Source organism: Pipistrellus kuhlii, unplaced genomic scaffold, assembly GCF_014108245.1.
Source record: "Pipistrellus kuhlii isolate mPipKuh1 unplaced genomic scaffold, mPipKuh1.p scaffold_m20_p_11, whole genome shotgun sequence".
Classification (NCBI taxonomy): domain Eukaryota; kingdom Metazoa; phylum Chordata; class Mammalia; order Chiroptera; family Vespertilionidae; genus Pipistrellus; species Pipistrellus kuhlii.
In genome coordinates this window covers 22,445,470-22,473,363 of record NW_023425416.1, presented here as the reverse complement: position 1 = coordinate 22,473,363, position 27,894 = coordinate 22,445,470, and the positions used below count along the sequence as shown (strand labels likewise).

At 45.4% G+C, this 27,894-nt stretch overlaps 1 protein-coding gene across 3 annotated transcripts; it reads right to left on the bottom strand.

The window, feature by feature from the left end:
• Window positions 1–483: 483 nt before the first annotated feature.
• Window positions 484–27,528, bottom strand: RBSN (rabenosyn, RAB effector). Of its 3 annotated transcripts, XM_036431206.2 has the most exons (12): window positions 27,380–27,528; window positions 24,519–24,836; window positions 19,822–19,962; window positions 18,109–18,209; window positions 16,917–16,962; window positions 16,642–16,803; window positions 14,748–14,989; window positions 13,240–13,310; window positions 7,273–7,359; window positions 6,016–6,118; window positions 4,703–4,804; window positions 484–3,586 (listed from the first exon to the last, which is right to left on the bottom strand). In XM_036431206.2, the coding sequence occupies exons 2-12, from the start codon at window positions 24,664–24,666 to the stop codon at window positions 2,426–2,428; spliced, it is 2,364 nt and encodes a 787-aa protein (XP_036287099.1). In that variant the 5' UTR covers window positions 24,667–24,836; window positions 27,380–27,528; the 3' UTR covers window positions 484–2,425. The 3 variants fall into 3 exon arrangements, with proteins under 3 accessions (XP_036287099.1, XP_036287101.1, XP_036287102.1); XM_036431208.2 differs by lacking the exon at window positions 7,273–7,359; XM_036431209.2 differs by lacking the exon at window positions 19,822–19,962.
• Between the last annotated feature and the right edge of the window lie 366 nt (window positions 27,529–27,894).

Below are 27,894 nucleotides of genomic sequence, written 5' to 3'. Positions count from 1 at the left end.
CTTGAAGTTGTGATTATAATTCGTAGGCCATCTTTTCCCTGATGTTAACCCACCTATGTAAATCCTACTGCCTGCGTGTGTGAATTCTGGGAAATGGTGCTGCTGAGGATAGTGAATTCTAACTCCTATTATGTCTATGGTTATAGGGGAAGAGATACATGTAAGAATTAAATGACTCAAGGAAGCGGCCCTAACTGGTTTGGCTCAGTGGATAGAGCGTCAGCCTGCGGACTGAAAGGTCCCAGGTTCGATTCCAGTCAAGGGCATGTACCAGTAGGGGGTGTGCAGGAGGCAGCTGATAGATGTTTCTAACTTTCAATCCCTCTCCCTTCCTCTCTGTAAAAATAATAAAATATATTAAAAGAAAGAAAGAAAAGCATTCATGGAAGAGTATGGCCAGAAAGAATTCAGTCATATCAGAGGTTTAGTTTGATTTCGGATACTCAGTGTCTTTTGGGGGAGGGTTTGTATTTAGGTTTTTTAGTTTGTTTGTTTTTAAAATGTTTCCTACGTGTAGTTCTCAATGCTTAGTTACTTACATATTGCTACCTATGGTTGATTTCAAAGAAAGGGTATACTTAGTAAACTAGTCTCAATTGAAACCAGCAGCTAATTAAAAGAGAGACATTCTCAGAAGGAAAGGGATTATGATGGAAAGCAGCTTTGGCAGCATTTAGGAACTACCTGCTTTTTGGCAGAGCTGTCTCCTCCTCAGTCAGAGAGAAATGACAGACTGAGCAGGGAGGAGCATACAGCATCCATGAAGCCTCCAGAATTACAGCATGAAGGGTGTGGGCCTTAAGGGAGAAATGGTGCCTGTATGAGGCAGCATTATAAATGCCTGAATGCCAGCTTTCCCAACTACCAGCAGCACGGTTGGTCCTGGCTGACGTTAGTAACCTACTCATGTTCCTTTGTGAACAGAGCCCAAATGCAGAGTCTTCCACTGACTCCCCATTTCCACATCCTTATACACCCCTTTTCATTCAGCCCAAAGACCCAGCAGGTGCTAAAGAAATGTAAATAGTGTCAACACAAACACAGACTATTTTTATACCACAATGTTTTTCAAACATTTCCAAGATCAACAGGAGTCTTCCCAGAATGTAGCAAAATGAAGTTTAGCTCTCACATCAGTAACCAGTGAGAGTATGACCCAGAGTTAGTTAAAGGGTATAAAGTGACTAGTGGTCAGTTATTGTTCATTAATTAACAAGTGTAATTACAGGAACTCTACCCAGAGCTGAGCACACCTGGATATCATGATGTCAGATGTCAGTTAAGGGTTATGTTCCCATAAATCAAAGCACCAGAGCTAAATTAACAATTTCCCTTTTTGTCCTTAGTTGGTGAAGAGTTCAAGAACTGCGTGTTGCTAGAATGGTCCTGGGTTGTGCTTCTTGAAACGTTTTAGTTTTTAATGCTAAACGCTGGGAAGAAAACTCTCCCCGGGGCCCAGGCCAGGACAGGAAGAACAAAAAGGGAGGAAAGCTCATCAACCAGCCTCGGAAATTATTTTGATTTACCTTTTGACTTAGGGAAGCGTCTCTGACAATGTTCCACGAAAGCCTCCTCATCACTCGTTCCTCAACGGCAGACAAGGCCGCTAAAGAACCCAGACTCAGGTAACCTGGCCAAAGCTCCAGGAGGTTTCTCCGGGGCCAGACAATCGTTCCAGCAGTCAGAGAGGACAGACAGCATTTCCCAAATAATCAACCTTGATCAACCAAAAGTTTCTATTTTCTAAGAAGCTCATGATCAGACTACACTGATACCTCAGCACTGGGAGTTTAACTTCCTAAGAGACAAACAGGAACTTTAACTGAGGAGAAGCACACCCTGGTGAAACCATCACCCTCTCTTTAAAACAAGTGCTCAGATCTCCTGGGTCTAAACTAGCACCTTCTAGCATACCGACCCCTTCCTCTGCACAGGCAGATGTACCCCGCAGGGCAGAGGAAGATCCAGGGAAAGGAACCCACAGCCTAACGGCTCAGGCTTCTGTCAGAGGAGACCATGGCTACAGGAATCCACCTTGTCAGTCTTGGCTAATGAGGCCCTATGTAAGGCTGCTCTGTAATTCTCATAACGATCAGACTAGGCAGGGCAAACGGACCCACGAGGTGCACACCAGGACCCAGCAGAAATGCATTTAGTTATGTCTCTAGTGAAAATGTTAAGTCCCTTGTAAAGGGAAAACCCAATTATAAAAAAAAAAAAAAAAAGCCCAGGAAAACCAGCAAATAAATGCTGATTCTTCCTATTCTAGTTCCCATTTTTCAATTGTAGTGAAAAAACCTCCAAGTACACAGCATGAAATAGCAGATTTCCTCCCCTAACCTGGATGCATTTTAATTCTCATCCTTCCTCCTGCCCATCAATCCCACCAACCTGCTCCTGCCAGGCCCCTGGACCCAAAGGTGCTCTACCTGCCCAGTGGCCAGCCAGAGCCCCCCTTCTGTTTGGCCAGGGTACACTTCAGCTCCCTCAGGTTCTCGGTCAGCACCTCCACCTCATCCAGGCGCCCGCACTGCTTGGCATCGAAGATGTACGCCTTGATGTTATCGATCTGCTGGAGGAGGAGCTCCTCCTCTATGGGCTCCTCGCCCTCTGGCCCACTGTCACTGTCCACCTCGAAGGGGTTGGTCCCGGTGGCTTCCTCGAAGGGGTTGCCAGGAGCAGGAGGGCTTGAGGGCCTCTGGTGAGGACGCTCATCTTCCTCACTGAAGGGGTTGGGTGCTGGACTGCCGGAGTTAGTGAAGGGATTCCCTGCCGCTGCCACCTCTTCCTCGTCTTCCTCAAAGGGGTTGTACTCTTTGAGGACGCGGGATGGAGGGCCCAAGCCAGGCTCTGCAGCACGAGGGCTGGTCGGGCCCTCTGCTGCGGGGCTGGGGGAGTCCTCCTCCTCAAAGGGATTTAGGGAGGGCCCCTCGCGTTGCTGTGACCCGGCGCTCTGGGGAAAGAACTCCTGGCCAAGGGCTGCAGGCCCAGACCACACTCTGATAGGCTCAAGAGCAGAGCTGGGTGAAGGGGTCTTGGGAGTTGCACTGCTCTGAACTGGGGAAGAACCCAGATCCAAAGCATGAGCAAGGGGGGTGCAAGGCTCAGTGCTGGGCTCCAGCTGAAAAGGCCTGATTTCTCGGAAGTCCAGGGATCGGGTCCGTGTGTGCAAAGATGCCGCCTGGAACTGCTCCCTTTCTCGCTCCCACTCCCGTTCACACAGCATCTGCAGCTGTTCCCGCTGCAGGTCCTCCTCCTCGGCCTGCCTGCGGGACAGCTCGATGGCCTTCTCCGTCTGCTGCTGGTCATACTCGTCCTGCAGCTGCCGCAGGTTCTCCTGCAGGGTGCGCATCTCGTCTGTCCGGCCGGCGGCCTTGGCCTGCCTGATGAACGAGGTGATGTTGTGGATCTGCTGGAGGAGGGGGTCCACGTCTTCACTCTGCCCCTGACCTCCTGACAGTGGGAGCCAGCCCTCGGCCTTTCTCAAGGGGGCAGAGCCCCTTCGAAGGTGCACCACCTCCCCATTGGCACGAGATGGCAGGTCACTCCGCCTTTCCTCAAGCCTTCGCTGGGATTCCAGGGAAGCCTGGGAAGACACGAGAACCAAAGAGAAAACACAGTCACCAGGCCATCAGCAGCCACACAATCAGCTGCCCTCTGCATTCTCACTATTCCTGTGCCCGTCAGACTCCAGCTGCCCTCTTCAAGACTAAGACGGCCAACTGCTAAAATCAAACCATTTGATTTTAGGGGGAGAGGAGGGACAAACCCTGATTCTCAAAAATAAAATAGTAACAGTAAGCTAAGGAATAACGTTTTTTCAATCTTAGACCCTCTGGCCATACACTTGTCTTAAAGCACTCATCTGTAGAGAGCGCCTGGGAAAGCACATGGGCATTTCTTTAATCATCGTCAGCTGAACCCAGTGGCGTTAGCAGAGCCACGTCCTGGAAACCCGCTTTGCCAGAGGCGGAGGGTTGTCAGCTTGACCTTCAGTCCAGGTGCCAGGGGATGGGTTTTGTTATTTAAATCTAGCCAAACACCAGGAATGATTAAGACTCTGGCCCACCCGAGAATGCAGATAATCTCCTGTTTGACCTTTAGTAAAACGTCCTTGGTCTTGCAGTATAAAATAAACACGCTGTGTTGGCTCTGGGTCCCTGTCTCTCCATCAGAGGACGGCATTCTCACCCAGCCCCAGCTTTTTCCTTCCATTTCTGTGTTTGTCTCTTTCTTTCATTTTCTCAATCCCCAGCAGCCCCCTACTCAGGAATCGGATTGCTCTCTAGCCACGCTGGACGCAGAAAAGAGAAATATCCACACTCATTTACACTAGAAACTCATCTACACCACACAGTATTAAATTTAATATTGCACATTCCAAAGTGTTCTACAAAGAACTTGCTGGTGTGTGGGTCCTCTGCAACCTGTAACAGAGGGAGGACAGCCAGTCTCCATTGTGTTCTGGACAGAAGAAAACCAGTAGCACCTCTGAAAGGAAAAGAGGACTTGCAGAGAAAAACAAACAATTCTGATGTCTAGAGAGAGAGGCCAAAACGGAACAGAAGACGAACGGAAACTAGAGAGAGCACGAGTTCTGATGGACAACCGCACAGGACCTCTCGGGAGCATGCGGAGGCCTCTGTGTTCAAAAGAGCCCCAAAGCGGAAGCCAGATGCCAGCATCCCTGAGCTTCACTCACCTGTTTCTCTACCATCTTCTTCCTTTCCATCTCTTCCCTTCTTTTCTTTAGTTCTTCAAACTGTTCTTGGGTTGGCAGTGACATCAAACCAAGCAACTTCTCCTACAGGGATTCAGACACTGTTACACTTAAACCTTTAGTGAACCTTAGCCCTCTGGCGACAGTCCCTTCAGGCTAAGCCATTCCGTCCTTGGACAGTCACTTTAATTAGCAGTAGTAAAAAAAGACGAAACCCCTAAATGGGCCAGAGAGTCAGCTTCCAAATGGGCCTGCCTGTCCCTTATAAAATGACCACTACCAGCTACCCAAGTATCCACCTTCCCCAGGAGGCCTTCTCCCTGCCCACCCTGCCTTCACCTGCGCTTCCTGCCACCCTTCCTAGGCTTTCTATTCACCCGCAGCACTTCCCAACGTAAGCTATTTATCTCAGTGGTTTCTCATCTAACCCCTTTCTGGAATAGATGCTTCGTGAGAACCGGAATGTTGCCTTTTTGCTCATGGCAGGATACTCGGCACCTAGAACATTGTCAGGTACACAGCAGACACTCACCATATGACTGTGGAATCAGCCACTAAGCAAAAGGAGAAAGGCCTAATTCTCTGCAATATAAAGTTGGAAAACTAACCCAATAGGACGTTATTAAATTCCTCTTTCATGGAGCCCAAAGGTGGTTAAATGTGGCTCTCTGAGGAGCTTTCTGAGGTAGGAACAATCAGATCTAACCACCCAACTTCAGTCTGCCCTTGAACCATCAGCTGGAAAAGTCCCTCAGGATCTTATCCCAAGGAAGAAATACTACGCACACATATATCCATCAGGCAATACTCATAATGGCAAAAAATGGAAGTCTATCAAATGTCCAATGAAAAGGGAATACTTAACTAAAGGATGGTGTATATATATTACAGCAGTATTTTGTAGCAGTATTCAAATGATAGCTCTTTGAGGACCATGTAAAAAAGTACTATGATATAAAATTCAGTGATAAAAAGAGAAGACACAAATGTGCAAATATATACTAATTATAACAATTTATATTATAAATGTGTAAATGAGGGGGGAAATATATATATATACATATATATATGTACCAGAAAAATGGATGGTGGTATTGGGGACATAAGAATAAAACTAGTTTTTACTTTTCTTTGAAATCCAGATTTTTCTCAAATTGTGGCATAATGCATTTATAATCTTAAAAAATAATCAATGTGCAAATAGGAAATGACAAGCCATTGCTTGGTCTGCCTCCTGAATGGTGGAAGAGCAGGGGAGGCAAGTGCAACGTTTCTGCACCCCAGGATGGCTTTACCTGCACAAAAAGTGTAGCCGAGTATCTGATCATCCTCTGCAGCCGCAAGGTGTTTGGATGTGGTGGAGGGTCCTGGTTCAAGCCTAAGGTTAAGATCTTCTTACTGAATTGGAACAAACACATCAATGTAACAAGCGCTGTCAGCCTCAGAAACAAAGTCTCTGAGTTGCCAGGCTTGCAAGCTGGGAAGATATGTGGAGGGGACAGATTGGAGACTCCACCCAAGTGTCCTTGAAGGCAAAGCGCGTTTCTTACCCTTCGGCTGTATCCAAGGCCCTAACACAGCACAGGGTACATGACACACTTGGCCACTGAGGGACTGACCATGGGTGCAGAGGCAGCTTCAAGGGTGAGTGACATGAGCACCACACATGGGTCTGGTGCCCAGAAGAGCGCCGAACTTGGCTTAATTCTCTGCTATCACTGTCTTAAAACAGTTACAATTTTGAAAAAGGAACTTACATTTTCATTTTGCACTAGGCCCCACAAATTATGTAGCCAGTCCTGTATTACGGATGAACAAGGATTCCTCATCTCAATTCTTTCCCTGAGTCACTGTACTTCCTACACTGCAAAGGCCTGATTTAACCCCAACATCCAGTCCACAGGTAAAACGAAGCTGTTGATTTGAAGAAAGAATATGGGTTTCAATCCTGGCTCCACCACTTTTGCTATCTGTGGTGCATTTTCTTACTGTTAAATGGGGATGTTAATCCCTACTTCACAGGGTAACTTTGATAGAAAAAATGGGTTGCACTCTATAAGAATATCCAGTGTATTTCCTGGCACACAGTTGGTGTTCAAAACACTTGCATTCCTTTATAGTAATACTGAATACTAGAAATCCTTAACCAAATGGTACTGAGCCCTAACTGGTTTGGCTCAGTGGATAGAGCATCAGCCTGCGGACTTAAGGGTCCCAGGTTCAATTCCAGTCAAGGGCATGTACCTTGGTTGCGGGCACATACACAGCAGGGAGTGTGCAGGAGGCAGCTGATTGATGTTTCTCTCTCATTAATGTTTCTAACTCTCAATCCCTCTCCCTTCCTCTCTGTAAAAAATCAATAAAATATATATTTTTTAAAAAGTTACTGAGATGTGTTAAGTGCCAAAGCTGACACCTTCCTCAGCCTCATCATTACAAATACTGCTGTCATCAGGACTCCAGGTAAGCTCAGGTCTGCTAGCCACCCAATACCGCATTGAAATAGCACTTCCTCTACTCAGGGCAGTAGGTAAGACATCACCAAACATTACCTTAAAGCATCTATTAGCTCGTACACTTTCTGCACTTCTACCCGAAGGTCATTGGCATGTTCCAGCCTATATGTTGTCTCTCCAGCACTAAGGAGAAATCAGAGTTTTTCATTTTAGTTTTTAAATTTTTTATTTTCAGAAAATATACAGCCAAGAGTCATTTTATTTCTACTGTGGAAAAATTATCATGAATGATTCAATATTTAATTGCATTAAGATAAGTTGTGCTTTCATATGATTTAGATACAACATATCTTTGAAAAGCTAAATTAGCTTACTGACTGCTGAATCTCTTACATTAACTGAGTTTAATTTTCACATTATCAGTTGTTTTTACGGTTTATACTAGAGGCCCTAGAGGCCCGGTGCACAAAAATTCATGCATGGGTACGGTCCCGAGGCCTGGCCAGCAATCGGGACTGTCAGGTTCCCTGCCTACCCACCTCCTCCTTCCCTTGCCACCTGCACACCACCACACTGTTCCCCCCACCTCCCTGCCTCCTTCTTCCCTTGCCACCTCATTCCTTCACTCCTTCAGCACCCCTCCGCCACAGGTAGCCTGCCATGTTCTGCGTCTCCCCCTGGTGGTCAGCACACATAATAGCAAGCAATTGAATTCCGGTTTTCCTGGTGGAACTCTCCAGGGAACACTTTGCATATTAGCATAGAAAGACTAGAGGCCCGGTGCACGAATTCATGCACAGGAGATAGGGAAGGACCGAGGGAGGTTGGCCAGTCAAGGAAGGGACCACGGGAGGTTGGCTGGCTGTGGGAAGGACTGCAGGAGGTTGGCCACCAGCCCCAAGGAGGAAGCTGACCCTTAGACCCCCTGGGAAAGGAGCTGCGTCCACCACCACCCACTCCCGGTTCCCTGTCCTAGCAGGGCCCAAAGGCCCTGGCAGGGTTGGAAGAGGAGGTGACAGTCCCTGGGTTGGGCACAGAAGGAATGGAGATGGATGCCGTCAGCACCACACAGTTTCCCATCTTCTTTCTTCCTCCTTCCCTCAATGCCACGCCACCACCACCACCACGGTGGGCAGGTGGCCCCTGGGGAAGAGAGAGGATGGGAACAAGACAAATCCCTGTGCAAGTCCTGACTTTCAATAGATTGCAGAGAGGGAGCTGCTCTCTACATACAAAACCCCGACCCAGAAGCAGATCTCTCCAAATGGTTTAGCACCAGGGGCCAATGGGGGCCGGCTGGCCAGGGGGAGGGGGCCACTGCAGGTTGGCTATGGGAGCGCGTTGACCACCAGGAGGCAGCTCCTGTTTTGAGTGTCTGCCCCCGGTGGTCAGTGCGCGTCATAGCAACTGGTTGATAAGTACTTCCAGTCGTTTGGAAGAACAAATTAATGGCATAATCATTAATTATCCATGCATCAAAGTTGAAAAAATGAACTCACTTGGAATTTCTATTTCAATTTGCTAGCAAATATCATACTACTTAGAAGCCATTCTACATTTCATCGCACTGACTAGAGCAGCGGTAGCCAACTTTTCGGACCTCACAGACCTCCAGTGGTCCGCGGACCACCAGCTGGTGACTGCTGGACCAGAGAGTACAGCCTAAGAGAACTCTAAAGGTTTAAGGCCTCACAAAGGGACACAGTTAATTCTCTCCAAGTGGCATTTCAGACTTTTGTACATAATGTAGTACAAAAGTTTGCAAACACCACAGGCCTTGAGGACCAGTTCTTAAACTCATCACCAAAATAAATGCAACCTAACCTTCTTTGGCCTATTTCCCCTAACCAATTTCACTATATCTAATGACATGCATGAACTCGTTTACTAAATGAATCGGTTACACTACATCAGAGCAGAAAACACTTGGCTTTTCTCACTCACAGGCTACCCAGACACAACAGGAACAACTGGAAAGCTGATCAAGGGATTCCCCATAGCGATATGCAGCCCAGCATTGTATCAATTGCCCCATGCTCTTGGGTCCCATGCTCCCTACATGAGAAAAGCACTTTGACTCCAAATCCAGAAGGAGGAGGAGGAAGTCTGCCCAGGGTGGAGCAAGGGACAACAGGGAAGGCCAGAAGTGGTTTAACTCCATCTCAGAGAAACAACAGAAGTTATTTTGAGGTCTTAGAATTGATCATTTAAAAATCTGTCACCCCCACCAGACTTTTAAATTTAAGTGCTGAATGTAGCTTTTCATTTTTATGTCATCAGTAACTAGCACATGGATCAAGCTTAATCAGAGTTTACTGAGAAGAGAAACATTTCAGAAGACCTTGCAGCTATTATTAATCCAACCTGAGCATTAGCCCCTCAACCCCCCTTCTGAGGCAGCAGCAATTTAAGTGAAATAAACAGAAAGGACTGCTGTGCTTAGCTATTTTACCATCCATAAAACAGTCCTAGCTGGAAAAATATTGGTGTATGCTATAATTTGAGGACTCAGTAAGATTCTTCCATTATCTTTTACTACTTAGTTTGCAAAAAAAGAACATTGGACTAGAATTGAGAAGACCTATGCTTTATTTCAGTATCTCCAAGTCATGTGGAAAATAACAAGGCTAGCCCAAATCTGAAATCACTTCCCCTGGTTGCAATTATGTCAACCAACTGCATTTCTCTAGAGCAGCCATCACATCTGGAGTTATCTGTTCATTCTTTGTTCACTTGGATAAGGCCTGTGCTCCCACAAAAATGAAGCTCCACAAAAGTGACATTGCTATTCTGCTCTTTGCTGCAGGCCCAGCACCTAGGTTAGTGCTAGGAATAGAGCTAGTGCTTGATAACTACCCACTGAAGGAAAGAGTAAGAGAATGAAATGCATGTAAAGCCCTTTAGAACCAGCCTTTCTAAGAGGAAGGAGTAGGAGTTAGACATTTGGAAATGCCCTTAGCAATGGTAGCTCCCACCGGGCTAGAGAGCTCCATGAACCACCATTGTGACTGAGGCACAAAGCAAAAACCAACTGATCTCAGGGAGCTGGTAACAATTTCATGAGGAAAACACTGAATGCCAGGTCAGACTTCCAGGAACACAGCTCTCCTTGCTGACGTCCATGTAGAAACAGTCCTGTTCTAATGTCAAACCAATAGGCACAGAATTCCAGAAAACTTTAGGGGGAAAAAGATTCTCCACACCAAGAACTTTCCATTTGAGGGAGGTATGTCAGGATCACTTGGGGTTCGTCTTCCAACCTGCTCACAGAGAGGGCAGACTGAAATTCTTGCTCATTTCCCTGCTGTTCTGGGCTAAGGAACGGAAAGAGGAAAATCAGGGTGTAGGAGGTACAAATACGAGGAGGAAGGGGCCATGGGACAGTGGTGGCTGAGCGGGCTCCAGAAATAGGATTTGCTCCTCTTCCACTGTCTGCTGCCAGGGCCTGCAGACGTCCAGTTGTTAGGATGGAGGGAACTGGGACGGGGCCTACAATGGTTTCCCTACCTTTTTGCTATTCTCTTCCCGGAGGACTGGGAAGTATTGGGGAAAGAACAGGGAAGGGGAGAAGAGAACCAACGCAACAGCAGAGTCAGGAGGATATGTAAAAGAAGTGGTGTTTTTGCCACAAAACAACTGGATTTGTCTTTCATGTTTTGTAAGTCAAAGATTTACAAACTCAAGGGTCAGGAAACTCTTTAAGGATTGTACAAACAAAAAAGTTAATTTTCTTTATATATAAAATCCACAATGAGCTTAGAACATGGTCACTAACATCATAAGGTCACTGATACCCTTTGTTTTTTGAAACCACTATACCATATTGCCACTGTATATGTCCAAATAAAAATACAGGTTTGTTCTAAACAAAGCACATCTAATCCTTCATGCATCACTACAAAAATAACAGGTGGCAACACAGACTTAAGACAAAGGCAGACAATCCTCAAACTGAAAATATTGACTACATAATTTTTTCTTCTGAAGGCTGGGAAAACACTGCTGGGATCTGACTTAGTAGTAGCACCTCAAATTCTAGCTCACACATCACTTCCCTTCAGAAGAAGCAAAGCTGGCTGAAACCGGTTTGGCTCAATGGATAGAGCGTCGGCTTGGGGACTGAAGGGTCCCGGGTTCGATTCCAGTCAAGGGCATGTACCTTGGTTGCGGGCATATCCCCAGTGGGGGTGTGCAAGAGGCAGCTGATCGATGACTCTCTCTCATCGATGTTTCTAACTCTCTATCTCTCTCCCTTCCTATCTGTACAAAATCAATAAAAATATATTTTAAAAAAAAAAGCTGTTAAGAAAAAGTCAGCAAATTTTTTCCATCAAGGGAGAGGGGGAATGAGCTATGACTGCTAATGAGTAGGGTGTTTCTTATCAGGATGCTAAAATTTTTTAGAATAAGGAAGGAAGAAGAGTGAGAGAGAAACATCAATAGGTTGCCTTCTGTATTCATCCCAAGTGGGGACCAAACTGGCAACCAGGAATCAAACCAGTGACCTGGTGCACAGGATAATGCTCACCCAACTAAACCATACCAGCCACAGCGAAAATGTGGGGGGTTTTCGGTGTGTATTTTAAAATTATATTTTTGTTGATTTCAGAAAGGAAGGGAGAAGGAGAGATAGAAATATCAATGATGAGAGAGAACCACTGATTGGCTGCCCCCTACACACCCCCTTCTGGGGATCTAACCTGCAACCTGGGCATGTGCCCTTGACCGGAATTGAACCTGGGACCCTTCAGTCCACAGGCCGATGCTTTATCCACTGAGCCAAATCAGTCAGGGCAGGGCAAAAATGTTTGAAAATTAATGCAGTGGTGATGTTTGTGAATATACTAAAAACGACTGAAATGAAAATTTTAAAAGAGTGAATTTTATGGTGTGTGAATTTTATCTTCATTAAAAAAAAAAAAAAAGAATTAGCTCTAGCTGGTATTTCTCAGTGTTTAGAGCACATGTGTCAAACACAAGGCCCGAGGGCCAAATCCGTCCCACCAGGCCTTGCAATGTGGCCCGCACCGCGCTGTCATCACTGCACTCCGCTGCGTTTCCATCACAATGACAGTTTATGACTGTTCAGTAAACCATTCGGCCCGCGATTTAGGCTGGATTTTAGATTTTGGCCCCTTCTCTGATTGAGTTCGACACCCCTAGTTTAGAGTATCAGCCCACACACTGAAGGATTATGGGTTTGATTCCAGTCAAGGGCATGTACCTCAGTTACAGGTTCATTCCCCGCCCCAGTTGGGGTGCTTGTGGAAGGCAACCAATCCACATGTCTCCCTCACATCGATGTTCCCTCTCTCCCTCCCTTCAACTTCAGCTTAAAGGAAGGGAAAACTACCTTTAGGTGAGGATTAACAAGAAAAAGGCAGCAGCAGCAGATGGCTAGCTGGATTTGGCTTATGGGCTGGCATTTGCCAACCCTGCTCTAAAGGAAATGCCTGCTCTAAGCCTTGATAGCTCACTGAAGTGGCATCTCCCCAGGCCTGAGCAGGAGACACACTGTTCTTGCTCAGCTCCAGATGCTACACTTGGCAGTGGTGCCTCTCGCCTGAGGCCCTTCCCCAACTTGCTCAATCAGAGTAGCTGGGGTCCCCTCAACATGGCTACAGAGACTGTAACAGTGCCACATGGAAAGAGACGTGACAAAGATTCTCTGCGGTCGGTCACAGAAGCAAAGCACAGCCAGAGTTAAGATTTTCTTTCAGCTACTCAAGATTTGACCTAAAATGCCTAAAATGAGCCGAAACCGGTTTGGCTCAGTGGTAGAGCGGTGGTCTACGGACTGAAAAGTCCCAGGTTTGATTCCAGTCAAGGACATGTACGTTGGTTGCGGGCACATCCCCGGTGGGGTGTGTGCAGGAGGCAGCTGGTCGATGTTTCTCTCTCATCGATGTTTCTGGCTCTTTATCTCTCTCCCTTCCTCTCTGTAAAAAATCAATAAAATATATTTTAAAAAACAAACAACAACAAAAAATAAATAAATAAATAAAAATAAAATGCCTAAAATGAGTCAGCACTGGTTCAGGAAAACAGAGAGGAATAGCTTACTTTAATGATGCTGCCATCCTGATGTATTCAGGAGCTTTTTGGTCAACTTTCTCCATGCAAAGCTGTAGTTTCTAAGAACAAAAAAGAAGAGTAAGTGGTGCTCTCAGGGAACAGAAAAGCATACCCAGAAGTTACGCTGCATCAACAAAGATATATTTAAACTGTACAGTCTTCTAAAATATAAAAATGCAGATAGTGCATTTTTTGTGTTTTGTTTTGTTTTGTTTCTTTTTACTGTTATCAATTTCCTGAGTTTACAGACCTACTTTACAAGCAGAAAATCTTGCAGAAAGGAAAGAGGAACAAGGCCTTCCAAGAAACAAGCCAGAGTTTATGAAGGCAGAGAAAAGAATTAGTTGCTTTTTAGTTGAAATTTCTAAATTGGTTAAATTAGTTGGAATTTCTCCCAAGGGAAGACACCAGCACACGGCATCGCCAAGGCTTACTTCAAAAAAGACAGAAGCAAAAAACACAGTGGCAATCTACAAAATGAGGTATCAAGTCATGAACTCCACCTAAAGCACATGTGTCAAACACAAGGCCCGCGGGCCAAATCCGTCCCGCCAGGCCTTGCAATGTGGCCCACACCACGCTGTCATCACTGCACTCCGCTGCGTTTCCATCACAATGACAGTTTATGACTGTTCAGTAAACCATTCGGCCCGCGATTTAGGCTGGATTTTAGATTTTGACCCCTTCTCTGATTGAGTTCGACACCCCTAACCTAAAGGATGGATAATGGCTGCACCTGCAGCTCAGCATAGGGTTTAATTAACACCATTTTTAGTAAATTGAATATTTTCATGGTGATTCCAGAAACACAGCCATTATAACCTGCATAGCTACTAACAAAGACCATTCAGTGATCATCAAACAAATAAACACTGTTCCTCTGCTCAGAGTTTTGCATGAATTGCTTCCTCTGCCAGGGCTCATCTCCTCTCCCCATCTCTTCCCACCTCCCTACCTACCGCCTCAGCTTGCAGGTCTCACCTGGCCATTGGGAGGCCAGCTTCTCTGACACTAAATCCCATGTTTTTGCATTACACTATGTTCCTCTCAAAGTAGCATCTACTAAAGGTGTTCTAGAACTGAGGCCTGTGAACGAACTTAAATGGGGAAGCTCTAAGCCTGAGACCCCAAGTGAGTACCACAGGACTCTTCCGGCCCACTGTTCACCACCAGCTCCAGCTTCTACCCTCACTCGCAGAACCTGTCCACAACACATGGCAACAATTCTTTCTCCTCTTGTCCCTGGGCCACCAAAGCCTCCAACTCATTTTCAAAAGGCAAGAAAGTGAGGGAACAAGTTTGTGGCAACACACCCAGGATGTTGGTGACTCACCCAAGGCCCTAGTTAGGAAATCATGCCACGGCCCTTTAGCAGAAACTAAAAATGAGTCAAAGGAACAACTTTCCAAATCCTCCTCCCAAATCTGCAGGCATGGAGTAATGAACGGCCACATCTGCCTCTCGAATCAGACCCAGGACTGCTCTCAGCCAGTCACCTCATAGAGCTTCACAATGTCGGGGATGTGCTCCTTCTCGTCAATCTGCTGCTCTCTCTTGAGCAGCGTGCCCTTGCAATGGGTACAGCAGCGGATCCGGTCATCATCCTTCTCATCCAGGACGGAGCTTACACTGCTCACACTGCTGATGCTGCCCCGGCGAGAGCCATGGACACTGTTGGGTGACTGGCTAGGGCTCGTGTGGGAGCTCAGGGAATCCTTGCTGGCACTGGTGAGCTTATCTGTAAAGCACAACACAGGACAGGCAGCAGTGAGCCTGAGGCCTCCAATCACTCCACTGCCCACGACGGGAGGGGAGTCCATGCTGCTGGCGAGGTAAGGGCAGGCTCTGCCTACGAGCAAGAAGTACCCACACCTCTGCCTCTCAGGGGTCAGGTTCTGTGGCGGGAAGGACTCCCATTGCCATCCAGGAAAGAGCCGGACAACCTAATCTGTCTTTGAGGTCCCACGGCCCACCACTAGCCTAGCCTTACCTCCTACTGCCCCCTCCATTTTCCACACCTCAGACACAACCCACATTCTTCCTGGACTATCCTGACAGCCTTCCCCACTCCCAAACACCTGAATGCTACACCTTCCGAAGCTCAGCTCAAATGGCATGTCCTTCTGGGAGCTCTCCCCTGTTCCTCGAGGCACAAATGATCTGCCTTTCCTATCAGTTCTTACCATGTTGCCCCTCATGGAGAACTTTTCCACTTTCTCCCTGTATGACAGGTCTATGTACCCCCCGAGCTGCCTTAGGAATCTGTGACCCTTTCAGGGTAGAAATGACTTATTCATACTTATATCCCTACATTTACTACAGGGCCAATTCATAGCAGCTGCCCAGTAAATGTTGGTTAATTAACCCAAGGAGAGAGGTGAATAGTGTCCAATAATGAGCTTATAAAGTCTCAGGGAGTCGGTCTCAAGGAAAAAGGGGAAGTATCAAGGTAATGTGTGCTGGTGGATGTCAGAGCTTGACAGAGGAAGCATCTGCTTCTGCCCATGCTGTCCAGACGCTCCATAGCCAACAGCACATGCGAGGTCAGCGGAACTCTCTAGGGTTGCAAAACCACACAAATGTCCCAGAATTGGCCAAAGGCCCATATGATCATCCCGATCAACTTTTAACCAGCTGAGATTCAGAGTTCTGGACATCTGGTTCTATCTACCCTTTGTAGCTTCATTTCCACAATTCTCAAATATGTCTTCCACACCCTCCTCCCCCAAATATTCTGTTTGCTCATCCACTAACCTTCCACAGGGCCTTTCGTAATTACCTCTTGTAAAGCAATGCCTTTGGTTCTGCTGTTTACCCAGGATGTCCTCCTGCCCCATCCCTTTGCAATCCCAGTCATTTCAAGGCTCCTTTTGAGCATCACCTTCTGACCCTGAGTAGCCATGCTCTCTCTCTCCCCCAGCCTCCACAACACTCAGTGTCTCTTGTATTATGGCATAACAGTTTGTTCTATATGACAATGACCATTGTGACTTTTATCTCAAAGGAAAGGATTAGTCTGCTGCTCGTTTTTCAAGATTGTCCCCTACAGTCTCCTCTCAGCACCTCATCTGCCACTTCTAAGCAGAGCTGATAAAGATTTGGTCAGCTCTCCTGAGTGCCGGATGCAACTTCTCTCCTCTTGTAAACCAATTACAAACAGTCCTTGGGTTATGTCGGACTCGACATACATTGTTTCGTGGTTACATCTCCATCTCCCATCTTACCTAATAATAGACAAACATGGAGCACATACACAGCAGCAATGAAGTGAAACAGTAACAAATATTTAAAAGAAAGATAACAATTCCTGACCTTTACTTGGGGTAAATAAATAATAAAAAGACATAAAGCACATATGTACATACATCGAAATAATGCCATGTTACCTACTTGCCAAGGGAAGGCTGATAAGCTCCATACATTTCTTGCACATTATAGACCCGCAGAGCCGGCAGTGGTGGCGGCGGTTACGGATGCTAAACTTATTCCCACAGTCTGGACAGAAAGGGACATCCTGGTCATTGACCCAAGGCACCACAGACTTTTCTATTGCTTTGAGAAGAACAAAACAAAAATCAAACAAATAAAAAAGCCATTAAAAAAAAAGAAAGGTGGTCAGGGAGAAAGAAAAATATAAAAAATATGAGCAAAGTTCTTAGAGTTACCTCGGATCTTAGCTGACTCAGCATTCGTTCTGTCAAATGCAGTGAGCTGACGAGAAAATAGTGCCAAATGTAATTATCAGGTGAAGGATACACTTTCCACAGCAAGAGGCATTTATCAGAAATGACCATATCTGCATTTCTCAAGTCTCATCTCTCATTTCCAATCCCACAAAGTCACAAGCAATTTCACATGGGATAATCCAGAAGGCACCTCCCTTTCTATGACCCACTTCCATTCTCTTTATTGTCAGTTAGCCCTTTAACTCTTAACCAGGGGTAGGCAAAGATGTGATGGGTGTGGCTCCTGAAAGCAATGGAGAACTGATTCTCCACAATCCTACTGGACAACTAAACTGGCCACATATTTCCCTCCTGCATAGTACACATAAAAAACTGTACCAGGCCCTGGCTGGTGTGGCTCAGTTAGTTGGAGTCTTGTCCCATACACCAAAAGACTGCAGGTTCGATTCCCCGTCAGGGCAAATACCTGGGTTGCAAATTCAATTCCTAGTTGGGATGTATATGGGAAGGCAACCAATAGATGTTCCTCTCTCACATCGATGTTTCTCTCTCTCTTCCCTTCTCTTTAAAAATCAATAAGCATGTCCTCGGGTGAGGATTAAATTAAAAAAACAACAAAAAAAAACCCACCACAACTGTACCGGTGTTTGCTGCCATGCCCACCCAGCTTATATACCACAAGCATTTCTAGGGTCAAAGTAAAACAGGGTGATCGTGGCATGGAACCAGAGAACAAAAGGCCTAGCCAGGATGTTTCAACACCAAGTTCTCCTCAGAGACTTAGTCACCAGCTCCTCCGTTTGCCAAGAAATGATATCACACGCTATGCTCCAGTGTGTGGTTACGCAAGGCCGAGAGGCTTCTTCAGAGAGGAAGAGGAAAGACTCTGAAGACAGAAAGGTTTTGCAGTAGCCAAGTGGGTTCATAGGAAGGAAAGGGAAAGTGACTATGTGGCAAGTCTGTCAACCTGGGCTACTCCCTCCAGTAAAACCAGGCGGGCGAGAACTGTCCCCATTCTCTGTGCCTCTCCAGCTGAGGCATGTCTCCGCCAACATCAGATACTGCCAGCACCCAGTATAGACAGTCTACATGACACATGCTGCAGAAATGTAATTTCCCCCCAGAAAATATATACTTGCAGGAAAAAGGTGTTTTAAAACAGCAAATTTACCTTTTCCAACCTGATTATTAATTTATTGACTTCAACAACATAGTGGTCAATCCTGGCGGCTCGGTGTTTTTTAAAGTCTGAAAGATGGCTTCTCACAGCACCTAGAGGGAGAGGACGGGGAGATATATAACTTGTCATTTCTCTGAGGAAGCCTCTCTACCTTCCTGCTTATCCTCAATAAATTTTAAAAACAAGTACAAATTCTAGGATTTTAGAGTCCTACTAAAAATTCAAAAACTAGGAAAGCATCCATGTATCTTTTCTTCTCTAATCATACTCTAATTAAAATTTACTTTCGTGTTCTTAGGGGTGACTGTAAATATTAGCTTCTAAAATTTGCCATTTGCTTGACCTTCCCAAAACTTGAATTTCCTTCAGCTACAGAAACAGGCAAGTTATTCTGAAAAATCACCTTGATAATTTAACATTAGCAATCATGAAACAAGTTATCAAAAAAGCTAATAAGGCCCTGGCCAGTATGGCTCAGTTGTTTGAATGCTCTCCCATGTACTGAGGTCGCAGGTTCAATTTCCAGTCATGGCACATACCTGGGGTTGTGGGCTTGATCCCCAAAATGGGGCATGCATGAGGCAGCCATTGATGTTTCTCTCTCTCTCTCTCTCTCTCTCCCCTTTCCTCTCTAAAGTCAATAGAAGACATTTTTAAAAAGCTAATAATTCACATACCAGAAATTTCTCTTTCATGTTTCCAACTGGCTTTCAGATGTAACTCATTATTACATGTATATAGTATTATATTTAAAGCCACAGTATTATATTTTCTCCTGCCTTTATGAAAATGTTCCTACTTTCCAATATGGTAGCCACTAGCCACATGTAGAGATTGAGCATCTGAAATGTACCTAGTGTATGGCTGGAAAATTCACTTTTAATTTTATTTAATTTTATTTATATGTAAATAGCTACATATAGTTAGTGGCCATCATAGGACAGTGCAGTTCTAGAAATTTCTTCATTCAAAAAGACACATGCTGTAGTGGCACTATAAGAATATGTATGGTAAATGACCTGGGTAAGTATTTTTCTTTTTAGAGCCTGTTTCCTCATATATAAACGTCATTACGCATTCTATCTCACAAGGCTTTGGGTGAAAGGTGAACAAGATAATGAATATGAAAAGATAATAAAGCACATGCAAGATTAGCTAGTTCAACTCTATATAGCATGATCTTTTTGGTAACAGTTTTACTGAGATATTAGTCACAAACATACAATTCACCATTTAAAGTGTACAAATTCAATTTTTAGTATATTCAGAGTTGTGTCACCATAACTAAAATATATTTTAGAATATTTTCATCACCTCAAAAAAGATGATTATTTTAAAAATAAATAGATGGTACCATAATTATGTGTTTCAGTGCCTCTCAGTAGGCAGGTAATGTCCTATGAGAGAGGAGACAGGCCAGTCAATAGAATCTGTGCCTGGGTTGATGTCACAGACCTGGATCCCTACCCCAGTAGGGGTGCAATGAGAGCACCCTTGTGAAGCATTTAATGCAATGCCTAACACAAGGCAGGCGCTCAGCTCATTCTTGTCCATTTTCTCCCTCTCACCACCCTAGACATAAGGTCCACAAAAGCTTAGACCATTCTGGTTTGCTAATGCCTCCTCAGCCAACTCTTAAGACATTACCAAGAACATGGAGATGCTCAATAAACATTTGCTGAATGAATGAAGAGAATTTCTTACCAAGCTCCTGGGGTTCCCACATGTAAGGATCAACCCCTCCATAGCTGAAAGACTCATATCCTTGGGTCCCTGACTCCACTCGGTCATCTCCTTCTCGTTTTAACAGCCTGTTCTTTGCTTTTTTAGCCTTCTGAACAAGACCTTGAAAAATGGAAAAAACACCACAAATGAGTCCATGAAAAACAGCCAATAAAGAATGTAGTGAAATCTCAAAACACAAGTTAGAAATAATTATGCTTTGCATAAAAAATGCTCAAGCCCTAGCCAGTCTGGCTCAGTGGACGTAGCGTCGGCCTGTGGACTGAAGGGTCCCAGGTTTGATCCTGGTCAAGGGCACATGCTAGAGTTGTGGGCTCGATCCCGTGTGGGGTGTGCAGGCGACAGCTGATCCATTATTCTCTCTCATCACTGATGTTTCTCTCTCTCCTTCCCCCTCTCCCTTCTGCTCTGAAATCAATAAAGATATATATTTTTAATGCTCAAGAAAATTCTGGATCCCAAATAAAACAGAATAATAAGTATTCAACCATCATACTATAAATACCAGAGCAATCTATTCACATCTCAATATTTTTTTTTAAATACATTTTATTGATTTTTTACAGAGAGGAAGGGAGAGAGATAGAGTTAGAAACATCGATGAGAGTGAGTCATCGATCAGCTGCCTCTTGCACACCCCCTACTGGGGATATGCCTGCAACCAAGGTACATGCCCTTGACCAGAATCGAACCCGGGACCTTTCAGTCCCCAAGCTGACGCTCTATCCATTGAGCCAAACCGGTTTCGGCCACATCTCAATATTAGCAGTAAATGTAAGAGGTCCAATTAAATAAAAGTGTTAAAATTAATTTCAGTGAGGGGACCAGGGCAATGGAAGTGTTTTTTTCTTTATTTTAATTGGAGAGATGGTTACAGGAGTATATACAATTTTTAAAATTCACTGAATTATACACTTAAAAACTTATGTGTAAACTAAACCTCATTAAAAGTTTTTTAAATCAAATTCTACAATACTGATGTATTTTTAAAATTAATTTCTTTATTAATTAAGGTATCACAAATTTGTCCTCAAACCCCCATTCCAATCCCCCACCCCACCCCCACTCATGCCCCCACCCCACTATTGTCCTTGACCACTGGTTAAGCCCATATGTGTGCACATAAGTCCTTTGGTTTATCTCTCCCTTTTATACCCACCCTCCGTTTGTGTATTTACCCTAAGTATTCATGAGTAAACACTTCTTGTTTACCTCCAGGATGAGATTCAGCCAAACCATCATCCTTGGGCTGTTGTTCTCCATGTTTAACTATACATTGAATTATTTTTCCTCTACTTGCTTACCAAATGAATATTGACAAAAAGCTTTAAGAAACAGATATAACACTTAAAACACAACACAAAGAGAACTAGATATGGTTAAAAAAAAAAAGAGAGAGAGAGAGAAAATAAATGTTTCCTGAGTTGATTCCTTATATGTACTGGGCACAAAGTACTCTTTCCTGAGGATATTTTTTCTCACCTGAGGATATTTTTTCCATTGCTTTATAGCACATGTGTCAAACACAAGGCCCGAGGGCCAAATCCGTCCCACCAGGCCTTGCAATGTGGCCCGCACCGCGCTGTCATCACTGCACTCCGCTGCGTTTCCATCACAATGACAGTTTATGACTGTTCAGTAAACCATTCGGCCCACAATTTAGGCTGGATTTTAGATTTTGGCCCCTTCTCTGATTGAGTTCGACACCCCTACTTTATAGAGAGAGTAGATGTTGGATGTTTCTCTCTCATTGATGTTTCTTTTTTAAAAAATATGTTTCTATCAATTTTAGAGAGAAAGGAAGGGAGAGGGAGAAACAGAAACATCAATGATGAGAGAGAATCATCAGTTAGCTGCCTCCTATATGCCCCCTACTGAGGATTGAGCCTGCAACCCAGGCATGTGCCCCGATGGGAATCAAACTGTGACTCCTGGTTTATGGGTCGAAGCTCAACCACTGAGCCACACTGGCCTGATTCATCAAGATTTCTATCACTCTCTCCCTTTCCCTTCCTCTCTAAAAATCAATGAAAACATATTTAAAATAACTAAGAGAGAGAGAGAGAGAGAGAGAGAGAGAGAGAGAGAGAGAGAGAGAAACACATCAATTGCTTGCTTCCCACACATGGAGGGGATCAAATCTGCAACCCTTTCGTGGGAGGTTCCATGCTCTAACTACTGACCACACCGGCTAGGGCTAGCAAAATACTTTCTAAAACCTTATGCCAGTTTAGGCTCATATTATGAGGCAGGTGATATTCCTACTTACAAATGAGGACATAATATCAAAGAGGGGCAAACGATCAGAGCTACCAGGCACCAGGGTTAGAACTGGAGACCTCATGTCTGAAACAAGAGCCTCAGTTTTTCCGAGACAGCATTGATTTCAAAACTGTGCCTCTGCAGAACAGTTCAGCCACCTCAGTTAAGATGAGAGGACCTGCTATCAAAATAGAACAACAGTCAACTGGTTCTCAATTCTAAATTGCTCTCATGAATGTTCTTAAATCTTGGGTGACTGCTACCCGGTTCTACCACTAGAATCAAGTAGAAAATATCAGATTTAATACAATGTGACCACAGCCCTGGCTGGCTGCTCAGTGGTTAGAGCATCGGACCACATGGTTCAATTCCCAGTCAAGGGCAGTACCTTGATTGTGGGTTCTATCCCCTGCCCTGGTCGCAGTACATGTGGGAAGCAACCAATTGATGTTTTTCTTTCTCTTTCTCTCTTTCTCTCTCTCTCTCTCTCTCTCTCTCTCTCTCTCTCTCTCTCTCTCTCTCTCCCTCCCTCCCTCCCTCCCTCCCTCCCTCTCTCTCTCTCTCTCTCTCTCTCTCTCTCTCTCTCTCAATCTCTCTCTGCCCACCTCCACTCTCCCATTCACTCAGTCTAAAATAATCAATGGGAAAAATATCTTCAGGTGAGGATTTAAAAAACAAACAAAACCATTCCCATAGCTTTTCAAATGTAAATGCAGATATGGAGGGGCGTGGCAGGCAGAGGTTCCGGACAAGTCCATTCAGGCTAATAAGCAGATTCTTTGATTATCAGTCACTCTGGGACAGGCTTTCTCCAACTGGAAATGAAGGTCCACCAGAGCTAAAGGACACCCTCTAAAATATATCAAGTAGTCATTCTTAACAACAGCAGAGAGGAAAGTACCTGATGTAACAAAACGTTTAGGAGATAGGAAACTGGAGTTAGAAAACATCAATTTGTTTCTGCAAACAAGACTACACTGTGTTGAATTAAACAAGCAGTCCACAATGTAGCGCGTAGGAGGCATAGAAAAACACCCTGGCTACCCTCCCATGGTAGGTGTATCCCTTCAAGAGGGGCCAATTAAGAACAAGCCCATATGATTTTAAAAAACACAAGGCAGAAAGAAGCCAAAGTTGATTCTCAACCACCTTTTCTTCCAAGTTACTGGAGATGTACTAAACTAAAGTTGAAACAGGGCTAGAGCCCAAACCACTGACCACTTTTTAGTAATAACAAGTTTATATTATATAAAACCAAAGTTCACTCTTTTGGCTTTAATATTTCATTTGCTTAAATTAGCAATGTTATAAAATTTCTAAAAAAAACAAAACAATATCAAAAGACCAAAAGATCTTTTTTTCAAAGAATTTCTCAAAAATCTGATATCTTTAAAACTTTATTTTCCTGATTCTGAAATAGAGAAAATTATAACATAATTAAGAATTCCTCCCTGACTAAAGAATGCTTAACTCAATCTCTTAGTAGAGATTGGGGGCGGAGGGTGGAGGTAGTGGAGGGAGAAAAAACAAGTGAATACTTTGAAGTTTCTTTCACAAGAAACAAAATTTCTACTCTAGTATATCTAGATTCTCAAATCTATTATTCCCTAAATAACCTTAACCATTTTTTCTCTAATAAAGGGGATATTATAAAAGAGAATCTGAGGACATTTTATAACCTCTCTACCCACTGACATGGCATCAAAGTCTTAGTGATATCACAATCTCTGGCCCAGTTCAGCTGATGCTAAGTCTAGACACGCACTGAAAATCATGAAGGCCCTTCAGTTGTCTGAAGGAAATTTAGATAATCTGTTTGTTTGTTTTCCAGCTGCAGTATATGTAGTGATGCCATGTGGGAGGAATAGCATCAGACTTAGAGGTGATAGAAGACCTGGTTCAAAGCCTAGCTCTGCCAATTGTGTGACTTTAGGCAAGTTATCTAATCTGTGTCTGATGCCCTCATCAGTAGAACTGGGTTCACAGACACATAGCTATTGTGAGGATTCAATGAAGTTAACCCTTTGCACTCCGAACCATTCTGGACATTGGCTACCAGCTACTCGACGCTACTTTGCGGCGGACACGTGCGTTGAATTAACTCAATTCCCCGTAATCACTAATTAACTGCAGTGTCCCCCCTGAGAGGGGACATCCGAGTGATATGCTAGAATTCCGATGTCCCCTGAGAGGGGACAGCGGAGTGCAAAGGGTTAATATATGAGAAGACTTTGAGCAATGCCTGGCACATGGTAAGCACTAGATATATGTCTGTGGCTATTATTAGTAGTATATGGTTATCATGTGCTGGTGGCAACATGGATGCTGATGAAAATTATCCCATGAGTTAAAGCTCCCACGGACAGAATGGGATAAGCAAGATCCTCCCCTCTTACTTTTTATGTGCCCTTTGACATCATGGTCTTCCCCGGAGTGTTCCTCCTCATAATGTGACTGCAGCTGATAGAAGGACTGCAGGTCCTTCAGGCACAGAGGGCAGAGGAAGCCTTCCCGCACTTCCCCGGGGTCATCCAGAGAAGCCATGGGAGTGTCCCTCTCAGCCCCCACGATGCAGGGGCCTCATGCCACGAGTCAGCCTGATTCCTCCACAGGGAACAAGGCTCCCGCAGCATCAGCTTAACCGAGCAGCACACAGATGACGGGGAAGTGGCATCATGGCCTGGATGGGGCTTCCTCTCTGGAGCAAGAGAAGCCTTGAGAGAGGAAAGAAGAGATGGGGGTTAAGTCAATCAGGCAAATTAGCAGGAATTGAGAATTTTCTTCTTTTCCCTTCCCCCATAATTCAATAAGGGTCTTTAATGTTTCTCAGTACAAGTTTGAGAACACAAACTGCTTTCTCAAATCCTTAGTTGAAAACACAAAACCTAAGATATGAGAACATCACAGGACAATGGAAACTCATTAAATGGGAAACACAGATTCTTGACGCTAAGAAAGGAAAATTCAACTTCAACAGCAAACACAATACTAAGGCAATTCTCCAACATTTGTTCCAAATGGTCGACCTTCAGAAAATTGTATGACCACAGGGAAAATGTCTGAAGTTTTTCCTTGACTCTCTGTACCCTGACCGTTTATTCAAACACTAACACTGAGCTCTTGCACCTGTGTAAACACACACACACACACACACACACACACACACACAATTAGAAAGTTTGTGTCTGCCCTAATAAAACCAAACTGAACAAAAATCCCAGCATCAGTTTAAGGAGAGCATTAGAAACCTAGTAGTCAAAAAGAACAATCTTTTTTAAAATTATTTTTTACTGATTTTTTTTTTTTTTTTTTTTTTTTTTTAGGGAGAGGGAAAGAAACATCAATGAGAGAAACATTGATGTGAGAAACATCCATCAGCTGCCTCCTGCATGCCCCCCCCCACTGGGGATCAAACTGAAATCCCAGCATGTGCCCCCGACTGGGAATAGAACTGGTGACCTCTCTGTGCATGGGATGATGCTCATCCAAAGGAGCCACTCTGGCCAGGGCAAGAAAAATCTATTTTGTATTTTATATTTGTACAGCACTTTCTTTCCAGTGAACTTACTAGATTTTATAAACTAGTAAATGACAGTTGAGCAGGAAGCCTAATGTTCTCACTGCCTCAAAAATAAAAGCACTAGCTCTAGCTGGTTTGGTTCAGTGGATAGAGCGTCGGCTTGCGAACTGAAGGGTCCTGGGTTCAATTCAGGTCAAGGGCACATGCCCTGGTTTCGGGCTTGATCCCCAGTGGGGGGTTGTGAAGGAGGCAGCTGATCAATGATCTCTCATCACTGATGTTTTTCTCTCTCCCTCTCCCTTTCTCTCTGAAATCAACAAAAAAATATATTTAAAAAAAACACAATAAAGATTTTAAAAAACAAAAAGACTTGGTGCTTAAACAATCCAAGGCTTAATAAGTTACATTTTCAGTTTTACTGAGCCATGGCAAAGTCACTTCCACTGTCATCTCAGAAAGACACCCTGCCCTAAGGAGAACCCAGACGAAACCATTCCACAAATGCAGAGAAATTCCTCCCCAAGAGCTCGAGGCTAGAAACCACATTGGAGTGAGAGGGAATGTGTGACCTTCAGCTTTGGGTGGACTTGCCCACAGGGCCACTGAGGAGGGCCTGCCTGGCGGGTGAAGCATCACAGGGTAACAGTGACCCAGAAGATAAATAAATGAAACATCAGGCCCCTGCTTTTTCCTTCTAGTTAAGAAACCCAATGACTTGACGATACACAAGCAGATCTCAGTCCCTTTAACTAAGTCACTGAAATATCAGCTCCACTTCCCTCCCCAGCCAGTGGTTCGTCTGAGCTTTAACTCTGAGAGCCCCTTTCCTTCCTTTCCTTCCGGTGCACTCATCCCTAACGACCGCAAATCACACACACACACACACACACACACACACACACACAACCTTCCCTTCTCAACCCAACCTCAAGTTTCTCAAGAAAGTGCCCTTCACTTGGGGCATTCTCCCATCTGACGTGACAGCCCCTGCACTTCTCGGCACTGATCTCACTTTATTAAAGTGGCCAAACACCTAAGACTGCGGGCCCTGTGAGAGCAGAGACTATGGGAGCTTTCCCCACCAACACATCCGCAAGGTCTAGCCCAGTGCCTGGCACACATCACTTTGAAATTCAATGGAACTCTAAGATCACATGACCGAACATCATCATAAACCACACTCTGTCTCCCAAAGCACCAAACCATAACGTCAGCAAGTCCTCAGAATAAAACATACCTGTCTTGCACCTACACCACCAGTGGCCACATGCCCATGAGACGGCACATCACACAGCTGCATTCATTCGGCCTCAAAATCGCACAAAACCCGCCTCAACACGAGTCTGCACGGGCCGCAAAACCACACTCAACACCAAAGACTCGGCCCCACAGAGCAGACAGGACACCCATCACACAGACACCAAGCACAACGCTGCCAAGAACCCCACACAAACCCGGACCCCAAACCCCAGCACCCGGGGGAGGCCAACCTCTGCCGCATAACCAGTCACAACTGTAACCGCACAACCGAGCAGAGCCCCCTCCAGACAAGCACACACAGGCAAACCGTCGGGCCCGAAGGCCACATAGCCCACCAGGCCCGTCACACCCACCACAACCACCCCCGCCCCCACCCCACCCCACCCCACCCCCGCGCGGCTCGCCCGCCCCCGCGCCGGAGGGAGCCCCGTCCCTCGCCCCTCGCCCCTCAGGCCAGGCATGTCCGGCCCTCTGTACCCGGTCGGGCTTCCGCAGGCTCGCAGTCCTCCGCCCAGGCTCTGGGCCTCCACGGCTTCTCTCTCACACAGCAGCGGCCGCCATCTTCATCGGCGGCTCGGCGCTCGGCTGGAGCACCTGCGGCGGCGCGGAGGCCGCGAGGCAGGCGGAGCGAGGAGCGCCGAGTCCTCGATGGCGGGAAGGAGGCGGAGACAGATTCCAACTGGGTTGGGCGCCCCTCCCCTCTCCCCCCCTCCCCCCCGCGGCTTCCGCGCATGCGCCGTAAGAAGATGTTTGGGCGTCGCAGGTGCTCACCTGCGGGGCTCCAGTCAGCCCCTGTCCACCTCCCCTGGAGCGGGTGGGGAAACTGAAACAGGTATGCCACGAATGCGGCAGCAGGGGTCGGGGAGGGGATTTGAACACCTCCTACCCCAACCCCAACTGCAGTTCTAAATTAATTCACGTCCATTAGAGTTCCTGAGAGCTAGAGATAAAAGGAATATTCAGGAGAGCTGGAGGATATGGAAAGACCCGTT

Bases quoted from the DNA above. Each gene is read 5' to 3' on its own strand.
- RBSN (XM_036431206.2), bottom strand. From the start codon at position 24,666: ATGGCTTCTCTGGATGACCCCGGGGAAGTGCGGGAAGGCTTCCTCTGC. The intron at 19,963-24,518 runs GTAAGAGGGGAG...CCATTTTTCAAG, and splicing joins TGTCAAAGGGCACATAAAAA to GTCTTGTTCAGAAGGCTAAA. The intron at 4,805-6,015 runs GTAAAGCCATCC...GAATCCCTGTAG, and splicing joins CGGCTACACTTTTTGTGCAG to GAGAAGTTGCTTGGTTTGAT.